The sequence below is a fragment of the Notolepis coatsorum genome (assembly GCF_963971535.1).
Source record: "Notolepis coatsorum genome assembly, chromosome: 1".
Classification (NCBI taxonomy): Eukaryota; Metazoa; Chordata; class Actinopteri; order Aulopiformes; family Paralepididae; genus Notolepis; species Notolepis coatsorum.
The window spans coordinates 118,678,750-118,695,683 of NC_140165.1; the positions used below are offsets into that span (position 1 = coordinate 118,678,750).

At 45.2% G+C, this 16,934-nt stretch overlaps 1 protein-coding gene across 1 annotated transcript in view; it reads right to left on the reverse strand.

Moving 5' to 3' along the window:
• abca2 (ATP-binding cassette, sub-family A (ABC1), member 2) overlaps window positions 1-16,934 on the reverse strand; it is a gene marked incomplete at both ends in the record, with an annotated part of 250,124 nt that overhangs the window by 63,230 nt on the left and 169,960 nt on the right. The window contains 4 exon segments of the mRNA XM_084338063.1: window positions 6,340-6,472; window positions 15,332-15,455; window positions 16,804-16,868; window positions 16,871-16,934. Coding sequence (XP_084194189.1) covers window positions 6,340-6,472; window positions 15,332-15,455; window positions 16,804-16,868; window positions 16,871-16,934 — 386 coding nt within the window.

Consider the following 16,934-nt stretch of genomic DNA (forward strand, 5'->3'; position numbering starts at 1 on the left):
AACTGCATTACCCCTTTCACTACCACACTACAGACGGTTAACCGTCTCTGTAGTGTGGTAGTGAAAGGGTTAACCTTCTGTGGTATGGTAGTGAAAGGGTTAACACTTTGTCGCGTGGAAGGGTTAACCCTCTGTATTGTCGCAGTGAAAGGGTTAACAGTCTCTGTAGTGTGGTAGTGAAATGGTTAACCGTCTGTAGTGCGGTAGTGAAAGGGTTAACCGTATGTAGTGTGGTACATTTACATTTAGTCATTTAGCTGAAACGCTTTTATCCAAAGCGACTTACATGTTCTGTACGACAGGCCATCAGGAAGGGCACAACTCTATCAGCTGAGTAACAATGTTCATCAAAGTGTTGAGTGCTACAGTGTAGGTTAGTTTATTAGGACAAGTGCATGACAGTAAGGTTAGTTAGGGTTAGATATATATATATATTTTTTTTAACCTAACCTGGTAGTGAAAGGGTTAACCATCTGTAGTGTGGTAGTGAAAGGGTTAACACTTTGTTGTGTGGCAGTGAAAGGGTTAACCCTCTGTATTGTCGCAGTGAAAGGGTTAACCGTCTCTGTAGTGTGGTAGTGAAAGGGTTAACGTTAGGTTATGACTATAACCAAGTTCTGTTAGTTAGGGGCGATGCTTGGCATCGCTACTGCACTATCTCGCGTACGTGCACGCGTACTGAATAAACCACAAATGTACCTCTAATACCAGTATTAGTCTGACCACACCCCTCATCAGCTTACCTTCATAAGCAGGTGTGTGGTCACCTGCTCTCCTCCTTCCCAAGCTTTCACCACAAGGTGAGGACAAGGGCTGCAGCGGCGTCCGATGCCAAGCATCGCCCCTAACTAACAGAACTTGGTTATAGTCATAACCTAACGTTCTGTATCGTTAGTGGCTTAGCTTGGCATCGCTACTGCACAAGGGAGGCCAAGCGGAGCCACTTGGCTGACAAATACACCCCGCTGACAGCCCCCCAAAACCATCAGAACAGGGAGGGCCGAGCCCCCCCGACCCCCCCTAATGGAGGGTAGCCCCCCTATTAGGGACGTCACGGGAGGGCGACGGACCCGACCGTGCGAAGAGGCACTCAAGCAACTCAACGCACAGGGTGAGCAGACCGTGGCTTGACCCCACGACTACACACACGCACAACCCGCATGCCACCCGGGAACGAACGGAGGAACAACCTCGTTACTGCCCCCAGAATCACGGGGTCAAGGGCAAACCCAACCCCGTGGCAAGGCCGTAGCAGCGGAGCACGAAGGAAGACCCAGACCCACCAAAAGGACTGGACTCCCTGGAATGGGGGCCCGGAGAAGTCCATGATGCCAGCATCAAGACCCCACCAGGTGGGCACGTAGTGCCCCGCCCCCCACATCGCCAGCGTATTCGGACAAAGGCCCCTCAGTTACTGCACCTGGTATTCCCAGGCGGAACCAACCAGGCCAGAACCTGCCCAGCTTCCGAGATCGGACGAGACCGGGCGTGTTCAGGTCGGTATGGCCGTAAGCCGAGCGGGCCCCGTCCCCCCAATAGTACACCGCCTGGCACACTGACCCTGCAGAATAGGCAGTCAGCATGGCCGTAAGCACACAAAAAAGGTTAACCAACGGAAGCAGGCAGCGCACCGGGGAAAAACCAGGCAACAGGCTGTTAACCCTAGCCTGGAGACTGCGGACGAGACAGGCGCCAGAGGGGACAGCTGAACACAGCCGCCCCGGCGGAAGGAGCGTAAGCTGGCGGTGTTGCATGACCAAGCCTCCATTTAACAACCCCCACCCAGAGGGGTCGAGGCAGAGAAGGCTGACACGATTGGCAGACGTCATGAACGTGCAGGGGCACCCTCAAACGGTGAACCCGGGAGTTGACACTGCTCCAACACACCAGGGAATCAACCACCTCGGTGTTACCCAATGCGGTGGTTGTTCCTATAACCCCTCAAGAAAAAACTCCAAAACACACCTGCGGGTATACACCGGCTATACCGCAGTACAAGTGTTTCAGTTTCCAAAAAGGGTTAACCCAGGCCTACGGGTCGCAAACATCACTTCGGACCGGGCCTGGCGGTACGGGAAGCACAGGGTCACCAGAGGAGGTCAAAAAACCACCCCCACAGGCCCCTCTTCGCCATGCGTGAGAGAGGAGCGAAAAATAATGGAAAACCAGCCCCTAAGCACACCGTACCTGGTATTCCCCGGCGGTCTCCCAACCAAGTACTAACCAGGACCAACCTGTGTAGCGGCCGAGATCCGACGAGATCGAGCGCGTACAGAATGGCATGGCTGTAAGCCATGACGACAGTGCTGAGTAAAAACATACCCAACCAGGGTCTCCATAGCGCTTAACCCTGTGACACCCAGACCGACCTGGCATTTTTCCCCCTGAAAAAAGCCCAAGTCCCTCAGGGTACCAGAACAGCAGATCTGCATCCCCGGCGGACAACGGGTTCAACTGATCTGGACCAGCGTGACCAGAACCAGTCCCGTGCCCTAACCACGCCGACATGCCTACTCCAGGAGAAGGGCAGATATGCGTGTTGATCTTAACATGAAAAGAAGGCGCCACCCAGACGTCGGGACGAACCGCGCCTGGTGGCCCACCCCAAGGGCGTGAGACCCCACTACATATGTTCAGATCCATCCCGTCATCATCCCCCAGACATGAACGAGAATCCGTCGACAACCCACCCAGGTCATGGGATGTGGTCGCCGGAAGAGGAAAAACCCCCATCTCAGTTGCTTTATAAAAACGCTGTTTCAACCACAAGCAACTAAGGCGTGCCAGTCAATCGCCTGTTTACAGCGAGCTAGCACTATACGTGCGTCGGGACACACCCCCATCAATGAACAGGCTATTTAGACCTGTCATTGAATCCCCAAGGCGCCCAGGGGAACGACAAGAGGGGTGTGACACTCCCTAACTCCAACACTTCTGGAATAGAAAGAAGGAAGCATCAACAGTATGTATCCCAGTCTACACAGCCGGGGTAAAAAATGTTCACATTTTTACATCCCACCACCCTCCCATAGGAAAGAGACGGGGATCCCCAGAGAGACTTCCCACGCGAGCTGTACAGATTGAAAAGAATATATTGCACCTTGAGCCATGTAAAAAACTGGTTTTAGGGCCTCCGGGGAAGAGGCACCGAACCCATACACACTCAATAAACGAATTGAATCGAATATACATACAATAGAAAAGGACCCTTCTAGAGGGTCCACTCACTTTGACAATCTGAGGAGGAAGGCTCTGTACTCTGATGGAGGCTTCCTCACATGGAAGAAGGAGTCCGAACTCACAGAAGGCCTGAGTAGGCGCTTGGTGAGGAGGAGCCCTGACCACCCCCCCTGAAAACAGATCCATCACATGGACCTGAACAGCACACGGAAGTCCTACCAACAGAGACGCGCACGGTGACGTACTCTATGGCGGGGGAATTCCTGCGGTGCACACGCCCAATATACCAGGCCGTGGGACCAGGAACTCCCTCCCCCCCCCCCCGTAACGTGCCGAACCGCCACGTGACGGGAACCTTGAAGGACAGGGGGTGTACCCCTGACCGACAGAACAATGGGGAGAGGAAAGGTTACCAGTTCACCCCTTTACGACCCCACACCCATGATACGACGTAACGACAAAAAGAGAATATGACACAGTCATAGTCAGCTCTATGAAGCGTTTCACAGCTCCACACAGCGCACGAGCTAACCTGCTATCTGATTTTTACTAAGGAAAAACACAGAATAGAGAGGGCTCTAAGAACCCCGGTCCAACATACACATGTGCTTCTGTGGCCAGTACAACCCAGTTGTAGGTCACATGACACACACAACCCATCATCACCTACAAAAAATGGCAAAAACACTCAACAGAGGAACGCCGTTTTTTTTCACAATGAGAGAATACATCATTCTTGATTAGTATCGACCACAGGCCTTGCTAAGCACACATGACAGCAACCAAACCAATTTCCCTTTAGGAAATAAGTTTCTCCAGCAGATTTAGCACAACCTCAGCAATCAAGCTGAGAGTTACATCGTATCCCTACCACACAAAAGACACAATTAATGCACAACATGTCTGATAGGAGGTGATAAAGTCCCCAGGGAACCGGGGGGGGAAACACAATCCTCCTATTTTACCCTCAATACGGCCAGTTAAAACAGGAAAACCTGTTAATGTGTGAACTCACTGTTCATTGTCATTACAGTCTGAGAAAGAACATTCTTTTACTCACTCGTCACCAAGCATAGCTTCATAGGTTAGTTGCCTTAGTAGTGAGTACACGGTACACATAAACACCATGATGTTTCTCACACAACAACCAGATCAATACATCACGATCTGCACGAAGAAGCTAACTGCCAGTGACAAAAACAGCTCACACACAACCCGCAACGTATCTCAAATGCATTGCAACAACACACGTTTTGGGAAAAAACACCGTTATTCACAATACATTTAGCAAGGTAAAACCAGAAGACGTGTTATGAGGTCTGGCCAACCCCGTACCTGCCCGGAACGCAGATCAGCGAAGTGCAGTCACAAGCCACCGTAGAACACAGCCGTCCCGTGTTGTTCGATCCGGGCAGCGTCGCCGCTCCACCAGTCGCTACAGTCCTCTTTGTTGACGCAATCCCCGTCTAGGCTCAGGCAGGGTCGACGAACATCCCCTGTCAAGGATGACGTCGTGGTCAAGAGTGTAAAACATGTTAAAATCAAAGCACGTTCAACAGAATAGCATCAAGCTAACGGCTGCTCCAACCGTTCGGGTGCTATTGCTTCCGCTCGCGAGACGCCGATCTACGACGCACGCGATCAGGAGCGAGCTCCCGGCGGCGCGCGAGAAGCCAAGCTACCCCGCGCCAGGCCACCGACCGGCTAACCGTAAGCTATGAACATGTAAACAATGACATAACACTCACCCAGACAGGCCGCCGTTCTGAACCCTCCTCACTTTTTAAGAGAAAAGAGAAAACAAGACGTCAACACCGCTTCACAACGGTGACATTAACACGTCCGGCGGAATCAGCACAGTACCAACTGGCCTGTATAGCTGACTTTGAACATGAATCTGCCGCTATCGCACATTACATGCACATATCCCCTCGTGAAGGAATACTCTCATTTGGATATGAAAGATGGGGTCTTAACACGGTGACAGAGAGAATCCACTCGTCCAGAACACACAGGGATCACCAGTGTCAATGGTCGCGGCCCACTAGTTAAAACTATAATGGTCGCCAGACCAAGGCCTTCTGTCGCCTAGACGGCTAAACAAAGGACCCTAGCCTGGGGCCGGTTTCCATAAACTTTGTCAAGTAGCCCCCATAGCACTAACAGACAAGTGGAGCCCGCCAGCAAACACTACTCACCCAACCTGGAACGCACCGCTCCTCACAACAGCGGCATGTCCGACAGTTCAGCTGTGGCCTGACAGGTTTCACCCCAACAAACACAGCAAGGAACTGCAGTTGAGAAGCATGCAGCGGCGTGCTCCCAATACGAAAACCGGTGGAGGGTTTGTAGAATGATCATCATCTTCTAGACACTCCAGTACGAAGACAATATCGCCGTATTTTCTCGAAAATAGTGAGAGAGAAAATAAAGATATGATGTCAACGTATCCTTGTTTCCCAAGCTGTTCCTAATCCAATTTCTTCCATCATGGTGTCAAGTGTGGGGATCTACCGAGGCACCTCTTCCTTGTGGTGAAAGCGAGAAGGAGGAGAGCAGGTGACCACACACCTGCTTATGAAGGTAAGCTGATGAGGGGTGTGGTCAGACTAATACTGGTATTAGAGGTACATTTGTGGTTTATTCAGTACGCGTGCACGTACGCGAGATAGTGCAGTAGCGATGCCAAGCTAAGCCACTAACGATACAGAACCGTCTGTGGTGTGGTAGTGAAAGGGTTAACACTTTGTCATGTGGCAGTGAAAGGGTTAACCTTCCATATTGTTTGTCACACCATTTGGTAGTGAAAGGGTTAATATTATATAGCTCTTTTGTCCAAAGCGCTTTACAACTTATGCCTCACATGTCACTCACACACCGACGGCAGAGGCAGCCATGCGAGGTGCCGACCTGCTCATCAGGGGAGCAGTTAGGGGTTAAGTGTCTTGCTCAAGGACACTTCGAAACACTGCCGGGAGGAGCGGGAATCGAACCGGGAACCTTCAGATTATCAGACGACTGCACTACCTCCTGAGCCACTGTCACCACACACATCTACCATTCTCACACACACACACACACACACACACACACACACACGCACACACACACACACACACACACACACACACACACACACACTCACACACACACACTCACTGAGGTTTCCTGAGAAAGTTGTACTGGCACAGGATGGTGATGAGGAAACCCACAAAGCCCTCGATCGTCATGGCGACCAGTCCTCGCGTCACAATGTCCCACTCGAACGGAGACTTCATCTTGTCAAACTGACCTGGAGACAGATTTAGTTTTAATAATAATAATAATAATAATAATAATAAACTTTATTTGTAGAGCACCTTTCCTACAGAGACTGCAGCTCAAAGTGCTTCACAACAGAACAAAGACAGGCATAAAATGAGCACATAAAGTGCAGATATATACAATCACAGTTTTTCACATTAGGATCTAACATCCCATAACAGGCCACCTTGTTTATGGTTTGATTACGTTTTAAAAATAGACAATGATAAAAAGAGTAAGATAGAATAGACAGAGGAAAATAGTGCAATAGTGCAGTGCAATAAGTAGTAGAATAGAATAGACATGAAATGAGCACATAAAGTGCAGACATATCAAATCTGTTTTTTTTTTTTACAGTGAAATTAAATAGCTCTGGATTACTGTTTAACAGTTTAAAGTCGTCTTTACCTTCTCTGTTTGGTCTCCACAGTTTAAAACCTGACAGTCTTCCCTCCTGTTTGATGCCCACTTTGTCCCCCCTCTCTAATACGGAGGGACCCAACAATCCAGGTCTAAAAACAGCCCAGTCCAGTGGAGTCTAACCTATCTTAGATAGTTTGATGTGAGTGGAGTCTAACCTATCTTAGATAGTGTGATGTGAGTGGAGCCTAACCTATCTTAGATAGTTTGATGAGTGGAGTCTAACCTATCTTAGATAGTTTGATGTGAGTGGAGTCTAACCTATCTTAGATAGTTTGATGTGAGTGGAGTCTAACCTATCTTAGATAGTTTGATGAGTGGAGTCTAACCTATCTTAGATAGTTTGATGAGTGGAGTCTAACCTATCTTAGATAGTTTGATGTGAGTGGAGTCTAACCTATCTTAGATAGTTTGATGTGAGTGGAGCCTAACCTATCTTAGATAGTTTGATGAGTGGAGTCTAACCTATCTTAGATAGTTTGATGTGAGTGGAGTCTAACCTATCTTAGATAGTTTGATGTGAGTGGAGTCTAACCTATCTTAGATAGTTTGATGTGAGTGGAGCCTAACCTATCTTAGATAGTTTGATGTGAGTGGAGTCTAACCTATCTTAGATAGTTTGATGTGAGTGGAGCCTAACCTATCTTAGATAGTTTGATGTGAGTGGAGTCTAACCTATCTTAGATAGTTTGATGTGAGTGGAGCCTAACCTATCTTAGATAGTTTGATGTGAGTGGAGTCTAACCTATCTTAGATAGTTTGATGTGAGTGGAGTCTAACCTATCTTAGATAGTTTGATGTGAGTGGGACCTATTTAATGGCATATTAAAAAAATATAAATAATAATAAATACGTATGATACTGTATTGTGCGTTATATCATATCATATAATCATATTATAATTCATTTGTATATTATATTGAACTATATTTGCAGTATGTACTATTATATTATGGTACTATATTGTATTGTATATATCATGTACTATATTATCTCACATCACATTATATATGTGCTGTATACACTATTACAGGGGTGGCCAACCCGCGGCTCGCGAGCCGCATGCGGCTCTTTGCCCGTCAATGTGCGGCTCTTCCATCCATAATTTTTTTTTTTAAATATATATATATTTTTACTTTTTTTAATTTTTTTTTTTTTTTATGTCACTCATTCCATAAGGACGTAGAATAAACATTTACAATTTTTTTTAAATGGTCCATTTGCATGTTCTTGGTATCTGAATCTAGGGACATATATGGATCAGTGTCAGAAATAGTGTGTCTGTTACTAGGCTTGAGTAAATTGTAATGAACCAAAGGAGAATATCAATTCTATTTAAAACTGTGAATAACACCATGCTAAAATTGACCAGACCTGAAAAATCTAAGCAAATGAATAAAGGGAAGATGATTAAACAGAAGGTTTTGTAGATACAGTACTGAATTCTGCCATCTTTTTTATAATGTAAATTTCTCCACCATTTTTCATCATATTGCAACACCGTTTTTTGCAAGACGTTCACAGAAAGGTAGAGAAACTAACTGCGTTCTGTTTTATGGCAATAACATTCAGGTTTGTGGGAGATAATCCCAAAAAATAAGAGAAATAAAAAAGTAAATCCAGAAGTCAGATGATTGACAGGGGCTGGTGTGAGCTGGGTAGGGTAGTTTTTCGAAATTTGAAAGCCCTGAGTCTCTTCCTTCAAAAGACTACACTCACTTTTGGCTGTGCCACTTCCTCATGTCAATATGCGCCGGGTTCCGACTCAATGCCCTGAGATTTCTATAATCTTATATTTCACTAATAACAGTTAAAATAATTGGTAAACAAACGTAATGCTGAAAATATACACTTTTACTGTATATCTCGGGCTTAAGAGGTTAACCCTGTGAGGCCCAAATTAAAAAGAAATTAGCAACTTCAGAGGCCAGAGGGTGGGACATATAAACACATTTACTATCAAATAGCATTGTGAGGCTGAACAACAGGACCAATTGACTATACATGTGCTTAAAGGGGAACTATCTTATAAATGGCTTTTTTCAGTGTTTACCATTGTTTCTTAGCTATGTGGACTTATATTAATAGGATCTATGTCTCTAATTCTCATATTGGCGAATTCTTCCAATTCTCCTCTCACAATATTCACCCTCACTGAACTGAGTCATCTGAAAATGTGCATATCTGTGATGTCAGAGATTTCTCAGCTGCATAATAATGTGGCAGTTGATGTGGCAGTTGGCACCAGGCCACACAGTGGTTGGAGCCCAGCCTCAAAACGGCTTAAGATCTTGAGGTAGAAAAATGCGGTTTTTAGTACTTGATTAGAAATACAAAACAATGCATTTAAAAAAAAAAAAAAACCTAGGTGTTCCATAGACTCACAGGAATTGTGTAAAAGTGCCCAAATAGTGAAAGAAATAGTAAAATAGTTCCCCTTTAACATTTTTTAAATAAACATTATTTTTTTAAATGGCTAAAAGTGATTTTGTAATTTTGCAACCATGGGTCTCACAGGGTACTTTTAACCCTGTGAGGCCCAAATAAAAAAGACATTAGCAACTTCAGAGGCCAGAGGGTGAGACCTATAAACACATGAAGGGTGTCGTGACTGAAAAAAAAGGTTGAGAAACGCTGGTATATGGTGTGGCTCTTTGTGGTACCACAGTGATTTTTGTGGCTCTTAGTCTCTGACTGGTTGGCCACCCCTGTGTACTATATACTATTATATACTGCAGGTATACTATACTGTAATGTGTACTGTAATGTGTACTATATGTGTGCACTGAAATGTGTACTATATGTATCTACTATGTATGTATGTAAATGAAACAAATTATAATAATTAAACGTAAGTCTTCAGGGGTAGGGCCCGACAAGCCTAGTGCTTCTCCCTACGCCCTTTTCGGACAATTGGACAATGCTGCAATAGCAGCTGGTAAAACCTTTTTTTATTTATGGAATGACCGTTGTTATGTGTCCAAAGCCCAAAATAAAAAATAACTGAACTGAACTGAGCCTAACCTATCTTAGATAGTTTGATGAGTGGAGTCTAACCTATCTTAGATAGTTTGATGAGTGGAGTCTAACCTATCTTAGATAGTTTGATGTGAGTGGAGCCTAACCTATCTTAGATAGTTTGATGTGAGTGGAGTCTAACCTATCTTAGATAGTTTGATGTGAGTGGAGCCTAACCTATCTTAGATAGTTTGATGTGAGTGGAGCCTAACCTATCTTAGATAGTTTGATGTGAGTGGAGCCTAACCTATCTTAGATAGTTTGATGTGAGTGGAGCCTAACCTATCTTAGATAGTTTGATGTGAGTGGAGTCTAACCTATCTTAGATAGTTTGATGTGAGTGGAGTCTAACCTATCTTAGATAGTTTGATGTGAGTGGAGTCTAACCTATCTTAGATAGTTTGATGTGAGTGGAGTCTAACCTATCTTAGATAGTTTGATGTGAGTGGAGCCTAACCTATCTTAGATAGTTTGATGAGTGGAGTCTAACCTATCTTAGATAGTTTGATGAGTGGAGTCTAACCTATCTTAGATAGTTTGGATGAGTGGAGTCTAACCTATCTTAGATAGTTTGATGAGTGGAGTCTAACCTATCTTAGATAGTTTGATGAGTGGAGTCTAACCTATCTTAGATAGTTTGATGAGTGGAGTCTAACCTATCTTAGATAATTTGATGAGTGGAGCCTAACCTATCTTAGATAGTTTGATGAGTGGAACCTAACCTATCTTAGATAGTTTGATGAGTGGAGTCTAACCTATCTTAGATAGTTTGATGAGTGGAGTCTAACCTATCTTAGATAGTTTGATGAGTGGAGTCTAACCTATCTTAGATAATTTGATGAGTGGAGTCTAACCTATCTTAGATAGTTTGGATGAGTGGAACCTAACCTATCTTAGATAGTTTGGATGAGTGGAGCCTAACCTATCTTAGATAGTTTGATGAGTGGAGTCTAACCTATCTTAGATAGTTTGATGAGTGGAGCCTAACCTATCTTAGATAGTTTGATGAGTGGAGTCTAACCTATCTTAGATAGTTTGATGAGTGGAACCTAACCTATCTTAGATAGTTTGGATATGAGACAAGCTGGATGTGGCCAATTACTTAAACATTTTCTTCACAAACATAGACAACACTGGTAAACAAACTACCCTCCCACTCAGGGCAGTATGGGGTAGAACACATAGTAGCTTACTACAAAAACCTAGGGGTCCACAAAGACGACTTCAAACTGGAAATGGTAACAACCGATGAGGTACTCAAAAAACTGAGTGCCCTCCAACCTAACAAGGCCACTGGCCATGACAACATCCCCTCCAAATTCCTCAGAGACTCAGCAGCCACCATCACCCCAGTCATCACACACATAATAAACCTCTCCATAAAACAGGGACACGTCCCCAAGGACTTCAAAATTTGCGAGAGTGACCCCTCTGCACAAAAAGGGCAGCAAATTAGACCCAGGCAACTACCGCCCTGTTTCTATTCTTACCTCCATCTCGAAAGTCATGGAGAAAATAGTCGAACAGGTCGAAAAGTACCTGGCAGAAAAAAATCTAATCTACGAATTCCAATCTGGCTTCAGAACATCCCACTCCACTGACACATGCCTTCTCTATTTGAACGACCACATCAAACAAGAGGTGGACACAGGCAAATACTGCGGCATGGTGATGCTGGACCTACAAAAGGCCTTCGACACTGTCAATCACACCATTCTGATTGACAAGCTAAAAACAATTGGTTTTGATAATCTATCAGTGAGCTGGATGCAATCCTACCTGGAGGGTAGAGAACAGATGGTGGAGGTAAACGGTACTCTATCCCCCCCCCCCCTCCCAGTGAGCTGTGGTGTTCCACAAGGAAGCATACTAGGACCGCTACTGTTCCTAATTTATGCAAATGAATGTCGTCAGCTTGTGACTGCAACTTGTTCTTGTTCGCGGACGACTCAGCCCTGCTGGTCTCTGACAAGAACAAGTTACAGGTTGAAAAAACCCTCAGCTCTGAACTCGGCAGAATCTGCACCTGGCTTGCTGATAACAAACTATCATTACACCTGGGTAAAACAGAGTCCATTCTCTTCGGATCAAATAACACTCTCAGCAAGACCGACGGCTTCTCAGTTACAGTGGGTGACAATATTGTCACAAGGAAAGATGAAATTACATATCTAGGTTCCATCCTAGAGGCAAATCTTTCCTGTGACAAAATGGCATCCAAGGTAATAAAAAAAGTCAACCAACGAACTCGATTCTTGTACCGGATCTCCTCTCTGGTAAACAAGAATACCCTGAAGACTCTGGCAGGAGCACTCATTCAAGGGTACTACGACTATGCTTGCACCTCATGGTACCAAAGCACCTCAAAGGCGCTAAAAACAAGATTACAAACATCACAAAACAAACTGGTCAGACTTCTACTTGACCTTACCCCTAGAACCCACCACACCCCTGCCCACTTTGACAACCTAGGATGGCTTAGAGTAGACGACAGAGTATAGCAACTTGCAATGGGCCTGGTCTACAAGATACACCAGGGGTCAGCAACCTTTTTGACATGGAGTGCCTGTTTGAAATATAGTTGTAACTAGTGTGCCTCAACAATATTCCATGCATTGTAATTTTTCCCCCTCATAATCAGGTATTTTTAATGATAATTGTTACATTATTACATCATTATTGTTATTGTTATTATTAACAATATTATTATGATGGTTGTATCAACCCTAAATCTGAGTTGGGGGGGGGGAATGCAATGCAGACAAACAGCTGCATACAGTGCGACCATTTCACTCACATTTGCCCATTAATTTTTTGGACACATCACACACCATCGGTGTGTGTACTGTACGTGTGCTGTCATAGCTCCACCTACAGGCCTAATGGAGAACACCAGGAGAACACCAGGATGTGAATGGAGGGTGAATGTGAGGTATATCGTGTAAATAAGTTTTGATTGATCGCCAGACTACACTGTAAAAAAATTAATAATAATAAGTTACCAGAACTTAAAAATATTGAGTTCAGTTACTGTGCATTAAGGTTTTCAGTTTTCAATCCATAATAAGTTAACAGACAAATAAGTACACAACCACATTATTTCAACCTAATAAAACTATGTTTATTGTCATTGTTTTAAGAACACAAGTTGACTTGGTAATACTCAAATTTTGAGTAAGAAAAATGGCTTTTAACATGTGCAATGTTCAATGAAATAGAAAAATAAATAATTAAATGTGTTGATTAATCCCACTGGTCACAATGGTGACCGTAATAATGTTTTTGTTATAAGGCTCTGCAAATGTTACTGAATGATGTAGTAATGTATTTCCAGCTAAATTGAAATAATAAACAAATAAAGGGTCTCAATTAAATATGTGGTAGTAAAAAGAACCTGTGGGGTGGATTTCAACAAGATAAATGCGACAACAGTGCAAAATATTTCACTATAATATTTCAAAGCAAAAAAAACAAAAGAAAATTATTATTATTATTATTTATTCTTTTTGCCCTGTGCCAATGAAAATGCATAGGCACACGTGCCTAGGGTTGCCTACCCCTGAGATACACTATACGACTAAGGTACCCATGTACATGTCAAAATACTTCCCAAAAGTCAGTGAATACCACGACCACAACACCAGAGGAAGCTCAACAAATCATGTTAAACCTGGGCGGCTACGTGGCGTAGTGGGCAAGGAGCTCGCCACGAATATTGGAGACGCTGGGCTGGGCTCGCCTGTTCGAGCCCAGCGCTCCACATTGCTTTCAGTTTAGCTGGTCGTCCGTACTAATACACATTGGCCGTATTAGGGGGTGGGAAACTGATGGGTGGGGATCGGGCGTTGTGGACAGCGACTCCTACAGGTTGGTTGGTGCGCCTGTGCAGTAGATTCAGGAAGTGTCGGGGGCAGCGTGAGCCTCCCACGCGTTACTCCTCGCCACTGAGAGATCGAGCTGCGCAGGTGAAAAGATGCGACTGCTGTTACCTCAAGTACCGGAGGGGACTTGTGCTATGTATGACTTAGTCCACATTGCAGCCGGCTTGTGGGAGGCAAGAAACAGCGTTCGTGACAGGGGAGGGTTGAATTGGATGATACGAAATTGGGATGGGAGAAAAATATAGAAAATGGGAGAAAAAGTGGATAAAAAAAAACAAATCATGTTAAACCCAGATTCGGCTCAAACAAGGGACTAAACACGTTTCGCAATTATGCCACATCAATGTGGAACGCCCTACCCAAAGCTGTAAAGGAATGTGAATCCCTACCCACATTCAAAACCGCTCTAAAAGAGCACCTACGGGAGGCTGCAATTCGAAACTGGCCACCGTAAATGTCCAAACCCCCCCACCCCTCCTAATAGACAGTCTCCTCCCCACCGCATGCATATATTCTCTCCCCGCCGTATGTATATTTCTCTCCCACCCACCCACCCACCCCCTCCTAATGTACAGTCTCCTCCTCACCGTATGTATATATTCTCTCCCCGCCATATGTATATTTCTCTCCCACCCACCCACCCCCTCCAAATGTACAGTCTCCTCCTCACCGTATGTATATATTCTCTCCCCGCCATATGTATATTTCTCTCCCACCCACCCACCCCCTCCTAATGTACAGTCCCCTCCCCATCATATGTATATACTCTGTCAGGATCTATGGGTAACAGTACTGTATATTTGAATATCGTATATGTCACAAATGTAACAGTACTAAATACCTGTATGTCATGTATGTCCCTATGCCATAAATGGCATGTATGTTGTGTATGTCATAAATGTCACTATGAATTGAAAATGGGGGACCCTGATGTAAACAAGACGAAAGTCTTTCTCTGGTCTGCATCCCCTTAACAATTGTGTGTATTGAGCTGTACTGTACTGTACCCATTCTGCAATCTGTTAATAAAGTTTTCATTCATTCATTCATTCATTCATTCATTCATTCATTCATTCATTCATTCATTCATTCATTCATTCATTCATTCAGTGGAGCCTAACCCATCTTAGATAGTTTGATGAGTGGAGTCTAACCATAAACAAGGTGGCCTGTTGGGATGTTGGATCCTAATGTGAAAAAGCGTGACTTTATATGTCTGCTCATTTTACCCTTGCTATTATGTTACGTATTTTTACTTTTATTTCTACGCCCCACTATCCGCTGGGTGCATACTCATCATGTTTTGTAACAGATTACGGAAATTCAAGAAGCCTATTGGAATGTGAGGTTCTGATATGATTTGAATAATATATCTGCATTATTTTATCCCACTTTCTTGCTGCTTGTTTTACACAGATTTGATGGCTTATTTCTTACTGATGTAAAGCTGCAATCCCCTGTATGAAAGGTGCTATACAAATAAAGTTATTATTATTATTAGATAGTTTGGGATACGAGTGGAGCCTAACCTATCTTAGCGTAGTACTCGTTGATGTACTCGTTGTAGGCCATCTCCATCAGGCCGTGGCCCAGGTTGTAGTTGGGGAAGATCAGGAAGCAGGACTTCAGGTAGCTGTTCACCCTCTTCAGGTCCTGCAGGTGAGAGAACGGGTGCCAGTGTGAAGCAGCACACAACAGAAACAGCCACAGCCACAGACGGACACGGCTGCCGTCTCTACACAACCCAAAGAAACAACGCAACATTTATAATACTACTTCTCTGTTTGGGAAACTCACCAGTGTGTTTTTCTGTTTGGTTTTTTTCTTCCAATAATTACTTTTGTTGCATGTTTCCAAAACAATAGGTAAATAATCAATCCTGCCGCCACTCTTATGAACTTCAATCAGTCCCATCGACCTCTGTTCAGTTCAGTCACTTTACTATCCCAGATGGGAAATATGATTATGGCCTGAGGGGAGAGTGTGCAGGGGAGGGGTGGTGGTCTATGGCCTGAGGGGAGAGTGTGCAGGGAAGGGCTGGTGGTCTATGGCCTGAGGGGAGAGTGTGCAGGGAAGGGGTGGTGGTCTATGGCCTGAGGGGAGAGTGTGCAGGGAAGGGCTGGTGGTCTATGGCCTGAGGGGAGAGTGTGCAGGGAAGGGGTGGTGGTCTATGGCCTGAGGGGAGAGTGTGCAGGGGAGGGGTGGTGGTCTATGGCCTGAGGGGAGAGTGTGCAGGGAAGGGGTGGTGGTCTATGGCCTGAGGGGAGAGTGTGCAGGGAAGGGCTGGTGGTCTATGGCCTGAGGGGAGAGTGTGCAGGGAAGGGGTGGTGGTCTATGGCCTGAGGGGAGAGTGTGCAGGGGAGGGGTGGTGGTCTATGGCCTGAGGGGAGAGTGTGCAGGGAAGGGGTGGTGGTCTATGGCCTGAGGGGAGAGTGTGCAGGGGAGGGGTGGTGGTCCATGCGGTCTCATATACAGCTGGCCTTGCGGAGAACATGCCTGGAGTGGATCTGTGGAACACCGTCACCATGTAGCTCAGCTGGCTCCTCGCTCGCAGTGTGAGTGTAACACGTGACATTATCTTCTACAGTCTTAACACAAATGTATTCAACACTCTTAGTAAATTTCAACCAGACACACACGCTTCACAAACAGCTTTTCCCCCACAGCAGTCCGAACTCTAAACACCCTGGCCCCCCCCCCCAAGCATCCGAACTGAAGTGAACATGAACTGAATGGAACTGACACTAACTGACACTTGTTATATGTGACTGTCCTGTATGTATTTATGTATTTATTGTGGGGAGTGGGAGGTGGGAGGGGGGCGTGCGATGTTCCATGTTGACGTCCCAGTGCTTAAATAACATGCTGTACCGCAAACCATGACCACCAACCATAGCTGTGTGGCATTAAAGTATCTTATATCTTGTATCTTCTCACATGGCAGACAGTTGATCTCGTGTGCGGGGGGGGGGGGGGGGGGGGGGGTACACCTCACGCTCACCTTGTCGTGCTCAAACAGCTGGAGGAGGAAGGTGGCCACGGTGGCAGTGATGCCGATGAACAGGTGATGACGATGAGGAAGACATAGGCTGTACTGGGCACCTCAAACCAGAAGGAGGCAGGGTACATGAT